Source organism: Theropithecus gelada, chromosome 15 (genome assembly GCF_003255815.1).
Source record: "Theropithecus gelada isolate Dixy chromosome 15, Tgel_1.0, whole genome shotgun sequence".
Classification (NCBI taxonomy): domain Eukaryota; kingdom Metazoa; phylum Chordata; class Mammalia; order Primates; family Cercopithecidae; genus Theropithecus; species Theropithecus gelada.
In genome coordinates this window covers 44,721,301-44,730,876 of record NC_037683.1, presented here as the reverse complement: position 1 = coordinate 44,730,876, position 9,576 = coordinate 44,721,301, and the positions used below count along the sequence as shown (strand labels likewise).

At 48.7% G+C, this 9,576-nt stretch overlaps 1 protein-coding gene across 2 annotated transcripts in view; it reads right to left on the bottom strand.

Moving 5' to 3' along the window:
* Positions 1 to 5,764: 5,764 nt before the first annotated feature.
* Positions 5,765 to 9,576, bottom strand: part of FBXO10 (F-box protein 10) — an 82,270-nt gene continuing 78,458 nt past the window's right edge. For both annotated transcript variants that reach the window (XM_025359704.1, XM_025359705.1), the window contains exon 11: positions 5,765 to 7,586. In XM_025359704.1, the coding sequence (XP_025215489.1) occupies positions 7,412 to 7,586 (175 nt within the window). In that variant the 3' untranslated portion in view covers positions 5,765 to 7,411. The remainder of the gene's footprint in view (positions 7,587 to 9,576) is intronic.

The following is a 9,576-nucleotide window of genomic DNA, read 5'->3' as shown; positions in this document are numbered from 1 at the left end:
CCAGCCTACCTATGCTTTCAAAGGTCCTGTATTTCTACCACCTTGTCACCAGAGACAGCCAAAAGGTCAAGCAGCTGGCCTCCACCTTGCTTCCTTCTGGTGCGCATATGTAGGAGCCTGATTTGCATGTAGAATCCTAGCAGCAAGGGAGTCTTTGAAATAGGTTTCAGCTCGCCAGCCTCTAGTTACAGGAGGCATTCTGGAAGGACATGAATGGGTTATAATTGCCAACCAATTGTATGTGCCACTGAGGAGATGGAGAAGCTGTGTCCAGAGGGGTGCTATAAGGACCGGAGTGTGACACAGGAAGGCTTAGGTACGTGGCCTGGGCCCAGTCTCAGATCTCCAGGGTCCTGCTTCAAGTGGGAGCAGTTGAGATCTGTGATACTCAGCGTCTGGGAGGCCGGGTCAGTGAAGGAAGGGAGACAGAGCTCAGCTCCTCTGAGAGGAGAAGTTTACACAGCACCTGGGGCCCTCCATTTGGGAGTCACGGTGGAAAGGAGTCTTGGCTGAGTTTTGGGGCAGGTGCACCTTTTTTTCTTTGTGCTCTGGGATGCCCTCGGAGCCGTGCTCCTCTGCTTTGTCCCCAACCGCCTCTGGCCCTGGGTAGGAGGCACTTGGAGCATACTTTGTCTTCCTCCAGCAGAGGTGTGGGCAGGGAATCTACTTACCTCTTGTTTTTCTTTAAGCCGTTGTGAAAATCAAGTATGTGACTCTTCCTTGGAAAAAATAATCCCAGAAAAGGACTTCTAATACATCCTCAGGTTGTGATTAATTTTAAAATTCAGATGGGTTTGACACTTTGAGGCTGAATTTCTGGAAATGACTGGACAGAGCATGTGACTGGGACCCACTGAACAACCTCTGACCTAGTGGAGAAGCAGGTGGTAATGACTGGTGGTATGGATAGGGAAAGACTCGGCGGGCAAATACTTGTCATGTTTGTCAACAGGTGTATCTTGCTAAATGTCGGGGACACATTCCCAGGGCTAAAAAGCAAATTTCTGTATATTAGGACATTGTGAATCCTTAGGAAAGGCTCAGAAGAGGGCTCTACCTAGCACAATACCTGACATAAAAGTGGTCAGTGTCTGCAGAATGAGTCAGACTTTCCTTGCAGGGTTATTAGGTAGAAAACACTTGCAGAATAATGGAATTGTACTAGGGTTTCTTCTGGCTGTAGAAGCCCATTTGTTTACTAATAGCTTCCCAGAAGATAACTTGATCTCACCAAGCTATTTGCCAGAATGTCTCCTGATGGCCTCCTTGAAGAAAGGGGGACTGTGAGCCAGATGCTGGTGCCCTGAAGATTTGTAATTTGTGGGATAGTCTTAACTTGCAGGGTTCGATTAACAGAATGAAGTCTGTTCCTTGGAGGGAAGTCTCTGCTTGCTGCCCTGACCTGTTGGACACTGTTAATTGGGATGGGGTCTAAGAAGGCATAGTTACCACATTTGCAGGAGACCCTAACCTGGAAATAGTGAATTACATAACATTCTTTCAAGTGTCTTCTCTTTTCAGAAAGTATTTTGGTACAGTTACACAGAGAAAACTTGCAAGAACTCTTGTATATCCTTTACCCAGATTCTCCAACTAGTAATACTTTGTCCCATTTACTATTTGCTTTAGATATTTTGAGATTTGTCTTTGAACTATTTGAGGAAAACATCCTACCCTTTTACCCATAAGTACTTTTCAGTGTATACATCCTGAGAATCAGGACTTTCTCTTCCATAACCACGGTCTACCAGATGCAGGGAATAAGACACTAATACAATACTATGACTTAGCCCACAGTTCATGTTCAAATTTCACCAATCACCATGCCTCTTTGGTCTTGCTCAATCTGAAACAGTTCAGATTTGTATTGGATTTTCTTGGCTTTGACATTTTGGAGAGTGAGGTGTTATTCTGTAGGTTGTCTGTCAGTTGACATTTGGGGCCTCCCTGTGATCGGATCAGGATTTCCATTTTTGGCAGGATAGCACAGAAGTGATGCTTCACCCAAGTGCATCACATTAGGGGCCCAGGATGTGGGGCTGTGCTGTTAACTTGTATTAGTTAAGGTGTTTTCCCCTTTGTGAAGTTACTGTTTTTCCTTTTAGTTCATAAGTAATTTGTGGAGGGATACTTTGAAACTAAGTATCCTGTTCCTCATCAAACTTTCACCTACTAGTTTCAGCCTCAATGGATGATTCTTGCTGAATGCATTCCCAAGATGGTTGCAAAATGGTGATTTTGTAAATTATCATTTCTTCTAATTATTGGCATGCTCTTATAAGGCAGAGCTTGTTTCTCGCCCTTAGAAGTTTTGTGTTCATTTGGTTATCGGCATAGACTCAAGAGTCTTGTGTTCTGTGTGGAGTCTGTTACTGTGATTCCTTGTGATGCCTGGATTGTACGTATTTGGCCAATCTTGAGTTCCTTCAGGAAACCTCCTGGATCCCATCATTTTAAGGGTGCTTCCTTTCTGACATAAGATATTCCAGGCCTACCTTGTACTTTCCCTGCTGCAGCCTGGAGTCAGTCTTTTGTTTTGGTTTTGATTTTTAGAGACGGGGTCTTGCTCTGTCAGTCAGGCTGGAGAGCAGTGGTGCAGTCAGCTCACTGCACTCCTGGGCTCAAGCCATCCTCCTGCCTCAGCCTCCTGAGTAGCTAGGACTATAGGCATGTACCACCATGCCCAGCTTTGAATCAGTCTTTTATCCAAGGAGCTCTGGCCTTTTAGTGGAGAATAGCAGATGACATGAATGATGGGCCCAAAGCAGGAAGTGAAATGCAATCCTGACTGCCAGGCAGATGGGATCTTCAGCTGCACTCAGGCAACAACTGGGCTCAGAGTAGAGGTGACAGCTCCGCGATGGGTAGCTCAGGCTGCACCAGGAGGCCATGCTAGCTTTGACTTCATTTTAAAAGCACACTAACCACAGCTGATAGGCTCAGGAGCTCCATGAAGGGCACCCTGCAGAGGTCTGGAGGGTAGTGAGAAGGTCCCAATGGGGCGAGCATGCCTGTGTCAGGAGGCTGATCAGGGTAGGAATAAGCCCAGCATGCCCCAGTGAGCTCACCATGAGGAAGCATTTGGAGAGAACTTTCTCTGTGTTGTTGGAAGGGAGATTGAAGAAGGGGAGCCCAGGGGTGCTGTTGACAGTATAGGCTCATGTGCTGTTCCAAGGCCCAACTCTGGCTCTTGCCTGGTCTGGCCATACCACGTCCACCATGTGCTGTACTTAGGACCTCCTTTGGACACCAGGGCAAGTGGCCTCACCAAAACCAGGAGGCTTAGATGATGAAATCATACTGGTGTTTGCTGTGCTTGTACATTCCCATCAGCGACATCAGTGTTGGGGCCTGACTGACCAACAGGTAAGTCCAGGGAGGACACAGTATAAGCTGCTACTGTAGACTGAAAGCAAATGATTCCAAGGAAACACAGTACCTTAGAGAATTCTCTTTAGATCCATGAGTGCTGCCCATGGAGCTGGGCCATTCCTCCTAAGACGCAGGACAGGACTCCTCCATTTTGCCGCTTTGGGCTTTCCAAGACCTACCCAGGCCACTGGAATGAGTCTCGAGAAATGACCAGAGTGGTGAAGAGACACCCTGCAAACTGGCACATATGAGAGGAACCCAGGAGGGCAGCAGACCCCAGGGGGATGAGGGTGCTGCCTGCAAATATCTGAAGAGTTGTCACAGAACAGAGTGAAGAGATGTCCTTTGGGGGCCCCAGGAGGTAGAGATTGTAGGAATGAGGTTGGGTTTGTTTCCTCATTTGTCTGCTTGTCTGTCCACCCATCCATCCAACACTTAGTGAGCTTTGTGCTGGGCATAGAGAATCAACAGTGAACACGATGGGCAAAATCCCTGCCCTAAACCAACAGACTGAAAATACAGAGGATTCTGTGCCGTCTGCAGGTGGTGTGTGGCTGAGTGGGCACAGGAGCATGGAGAAGGAGCACTTAACTGATACTTGCAGAGACCGGGGAAGGTGTTCCACAGAAGTAGTGACTAAGGAGCTTCTGGAGGGGTAGAATTTAGCCAGGGAGAGAGACTTTGGCTCAAGTAAACAGTTAGATGGGCTGGGTTTTCTTGGGCAGGTCTGACCTGTTGTGCAAAGCACTCTCACTCCCCGATTCTTCCCCAAATGCACAAGAGCCAAGGTGGGTGTTGTTCTTCCCACTTCTGCCTCCAAATGACCTGGAGGGAAATTGTGTCCCAGCTGTTCCCTTCCTTGCCACCTATGCCCCAGGTGATAGCCCTCCCCACACCTCTCCCCTACAAGCTCTTAACATCTGATAGGGAACTTGCCCCTACCAGGTCTCAGGAGCATCAGCACTCCCAGCCTCCAAAATGGGGACAATGACCTCGCCAAGTCAATGTTTAATATATTATTGACAGAACTTAAGATGATTGTAGGTGGCTCAGGAATGTAGCAAAGTACTCGTGTTCTGCCGGTTAGGCTAAGTTGCAGTGACAAATGACCCTCAAATGTCTGGTTTCAACAGACGTTCATTTACACATGTCTGTCAGCCAGCAGGCAGCTGGGGCCCTGCTCTGGCTTAGCTTCACCCGGGGACTCAGGCTGCCATGTCTGACACATGGCAGTCTAATGGCAGAGGGACACGCGATCGGGGCAAGTTCTGATGGCCCTTAAACTTCTGCCTGGAAGTGACCATTAACCACTTCTGCCCACATTCACTGGGCAAATCAGGTTACATGGCAACATGATAGGGCATGTTACTCTCCCTGAGGGGCAGCAAATATTAGTAACTACCAAAACAAGTGAATATTTTCATTTTAATAGTTTAATGTATATTTATATAAAAAGTCTTTTCAGTGTGTGAAAAAAAGACATGTTGTAGGATGGGATCCTGGAATGGAAAAAGGACATTAGGTAACAAACTAAAGAAATCTAAGGCCAGGCACAGTGGCTCATGCTTGTAATCCCAGCACTTTGGGGCATTAAGGCAGGCGGATCACTTGAGCCCAGGAATTTGAGACTGGGCTGGGCAACATGGCAAAACCCCATCTCTACAAAAAAATACAAAAATTAGCCAGGTGTGGTGGCGCATGCCTGTAGTCCCAGCTACTCAGGAGGCTGAGGTGGGAGGATCACCTGAGTGAGCCTGGGGAGGTCAAGGCTGCGGTGAACCATGATCATGCCACTGCACTCCAGCCTGGGCAACAGAGTGAGATCCCATTTCAAAAAGAAAGAAATCTGAATAAACTATGGACTTTAGTTAGTAATATACCAGTACTAGTTTATGAATTTTTACAAATGTACACTGATAGCATAAGATGTTAATAACATGGAAACCTGGGGGTGGCAAGGGTAGTATGGGAACTCTGTCGTAACCATCGATCTGCTCAATTTTTCTGCATATTTAAAAGTTCTAAAAATTAAGTAGATTTAAAGGAAAAAGTACTAACTTCTCAGGTGACATATGGATATAGCAAAAATTCTAAGATTCTAAGTGAAGTTGGAGAAGTGTGCTCCCGGGTCTGAGGTCCCTAAGCTGACGGTCCAGTGATCCACGGGGACAGCCTGTTTCTGTTGTCTTCACAGAGCCCACTGGGCAAGCAGGCAGGAGTGGAATTATAGCCCGATCAAGCCCCCCAGCTCTCTATCAGGAGCTGTCACAGGAACCAGCGGACCCAACAACATAGCCCCAGGACTCTCCTGTCTCCTCCAGAGGAAACAGTGCTGGACCTGGCCGTCTGGGAGCCCCAGGGTATGCCCAGACCAAGGAAAGGCTTCTCAAAGTGCCTCTTTTAAAATATAGAACTTTATTTTGGTTACTGAGGTTTTTGTTACTGTTGGTTCACAGAAAAGTCATTTCTTAGAAAATAGTAAAGGCAGCATTTTCTACAGCGACTCACATTGGGGCCACCAAACAAGTGCAAAGGAAGCGCCAGGGATAGAAGAGGCCAGCACTCTTGTGCCCAGTGTTCTCAGGGAGAACCCAGTGCTCCTGGCTCCCTCTCCCCTCTCCCATCCCACCCAACAGAGCAGCACCTAGGGCCAATAGAACCAGCCATGCAGCCATGTGCACGACAGTGACCCCAGCAGGCTGGTGAAGGCCCCATAGGAAAGGCCGAGTGGGAGGGGATTGTTCAGGCTGAGCTGGCCCTGCACCCAGCCCCCTTCCTCAAGCAGTGGGGTCTGAGCTCGCCTGGCTCTGGGACTTGGACATATTCACAGTACGGTTCAGTAAAGTCCTCTGGGAGCTGGCCTTCCTCTCCTCACTCAGGCCACTCATCCCACCCCAGCCCCAGGCTGAGATCTGGGGACACGGAGTCAGATGTGGCCCTACCTAAGGGAGCACACAGGTGAGTGGGGGGTCAGGCTATGGACCCAGATAGCTCAAGGACAAGGCAGAAAGTGCTCAGTACCCTGAGAGGGAGCAGAGAAGGCTACTGAGGCCCAGAGGGGGAAAGAGGGCGAGGAGAGCTATGTGGAGGTGGCAGTGTCTTGGCTAAACCTTGAGGAAAGGAGGACACGGAGATGGGGGAGAAGGGCATGCCAGGAGGAGGAAAAAGCATGAGCCAAGGCACAGAGTCGGGAGGCTCGGGAGGGTCAGTAAAGGCCAGCGCTCATCCATGAGAACACAGATGCAAACGAGAGGCCCAGGTTCCCCCATCTGGACAGCCTGGTGCCAAGAAGGGTGGCTGGTGTGGGCGCGCTGACGTGGGGTTTGAAACCTCCTGCATTTGGGAGCCTTTGGGGATGGAGTAGAGCCTTGTGCATCCCTGTCCACCCAGCTGAGCACCTGCCTGCACGCTGGAGCCCCACCTGTTTGTGTGTCCCTTTCTCATCCCTGGGCAGCCTTTCCGTGCGGCCTCCTGTTGCTCCCACGTCCTCCCTCCCTCCCAGGTCCATGTCCAAGTCCTCAAGTCAACCAAACTCAACTCCTCCAGCCTCCAGAGACAACTGGGAGGGTGTGGTTGGGTCGTTGGAGAGATTGAGAGGGAGACAGGTCCAGCAAAGGGGAAAATTCTGGGGCAGTTGTCTCTCTCCACCTCACTAGAATCACTTCCCACCATCAGAAGTAAATCTGTTCTTTCCTGAGAAGAGTCTGGGTTTGGTGTGTGTAAAACACGGTTCCTTAGAACTCAAAGAAAATCCTGACCAAAAGCTTCAGCATTTGAGCTTCCCCAGCTCTTCACAATCTTTACAGACGTTTGAGTGACTGGAAACCCACCAACTTCTATCCCTTCTTGAAAACCATTTCCCACTTCCTTCTTGTTACGGGCTGTGGAGCTGAAGTGTTCTGGAGGATCTGTGTTTTGAAGGCCTGGGACCCATTTGTTGGTGGGGGGGAGGGGAGGGGCGGAGTCTTCTCAGGCACTATTTCCACCTTAGCTCCTCTGAGCACCCATCCAGGCTTGGCCCTAAAGCAGGTCTGGGTCCTCACAGGATGGTGCAGAAGACACTGCGGTTGCTGTGGTAACCACCTTCCACCCGGGCCGTGATCCTTGTTGCCATGGCCGTCACCTTCTGCCCATTGTGGGCTGCCGAGGGGCGTCTCAGAGAGGTTTCGAGGTGGGGCCGTGCTGGCGGGTTCACCAGGCGCCACGTATCAGACCTGGAGGTGCAAAACAAAAGTCAGTGAACTTCTGAGGGGTCTGCAGTGCTGGCTGAATGCCCTGCACAATCTTAACTTTGGTTCCAGATTGGTGGATCCAGGTGTTTAAATCTGGATGTAGGTTTTATCTTCCAGTTTAGTGTTAGCCCAAAGAGGTGGGAGGATAAGAAACTAAGGGGCAAAAGCCCTGCATTCCACGTCCAGCTCTGCCTTCAACTCTGCATGTAGCCTTGGACAAGGTCCCCCCTACAGGCCTAAATTTTCCCACTTTTTTTTGAGACACAGTCTCACTCTGTTGCCCAGGCCGGGGTGCAGTGGCACAATCATGGCTCACTGTAGCCTCAACCTCCTGGGCTCAAGTGATCCTCTTGCCTCAGCCTCCCAAGTAGCTGGGATTACAAGTGTGTGCAACAGTGCCCAACTTTTCCTCTTTCATTTCTTTTCAGCTGTATGACCACAAATGTTTATAGAAGCTTTATTCATAATCACCAAAAACTGGAAACTACCTAAATACCCTTCAGGTGATGAGTGAATAAACTGTGCAGTACACCCATACAGGGGAAGACTACTCAGCAATCGAAAGGAATGAATGCCTTACATGCAACACCATGAATGAATCTCCAGCATGTTAGGCTAAGTGAAAGAAGCCAGACTCAAAAGACTACATACTGCAGGATTTCTGGGTTTTATTTTTATTTTTTTTTTGAGACGGAGTCTCGCTCTGTTACCCAGGCTGGAGTGTAGTGGTGTGATCTGGGCTCATTGCAACCTCTTCCTCCCAGGTTCAAGTGATCCTCCTGGCTCAGCCTCCCAAGTAGCTGGGACCACCGTTGCGTGCCATCACGCCCAGCTAATTTTTGTATTTTTAGTAGAGACGGGGTTTCACCATGTTGGCCAGGCTGGTCTCAAAATAACCGACCTCAGGTGATCCACCCGCCTCGGCCTCCCAAAGTGCTGGGATTACAGGCGTGAGCCACTGCACCCGGCCACAATTTCTTTTATATGACATCTGGGAAAATGTAAATCTACAGAGGATAGAATTTAGTGGGTTTCCAGTCACCCAAACTCTTGTAGAGAGTATGGAGGGCTGGGAAAAATAAAATGATAGTGAAGCTGTGGTCACAGTTTCTAATGCCTGAGTTACAAGGAACCAACTTTACACGCTAAATCTCCATTTGCTTAAGGCAACACGTTGTCTTATATGTATTTTTATGATAATGATGTTACAGTGAAAGGATTAGAAAGTTGTGGACGGAATCAGAGGTTGGTTACTAGCATGTGAGTAAAAAGGCCTAAGCATGTTGGGAGGACTGTGTATATTTGAGTTTGGCAGCAGGGGATCAGTACTGAAAAGGAGATGAAATGAGAGGCTGGAAAAGACAATTAGGACCTCAGGGTACACAGTGCACAATACCAGCGCTGCCTCTGGCAAAGTCCGGGCTGTACCCTGTACCCTGGGGTCTCCAAAGGGGAGGAAGAGGTGGATCCCAGGGAGTCCACAATATAATCTGCTGGGATGTGGGAAGAAAATACTAGAATTTTGATTTTTTTTTAACTTTATACTTTAACATTTTCTATTTTGGAGACAGTTTATAATGTAAATAATATACTGCTAGAATAAACACATAGAAGTTATAAATAGGTATACCAGTGAGGCACGGTGGCTCACACCTGTAATCTCAGTACTTTGGGAGGCCAAGGCAGGTGGATTACCTGAGGTCAGGAGTTCGAGACCAGCTTGACCAACATGGTGAAACCCCATCTCTACTAAAAACACAAAAATCAGCCAGGAGTCATGGTGGGCGCCTGTAATCCCAGCTGCTCAGGAGGCTGAGGCAGGAGGATTGCTTGAACCTGGGAGGAAGAGGTTGCAGTCAGCCGAGATTGCACCACTGCACTACAGCCTGGGCAACACAGCGAGACTTGGTCTCTAAATAAATAAATAGGTATACCTACATCAGGGGGTTTCTTCAAAGAATATTTTTTCCTG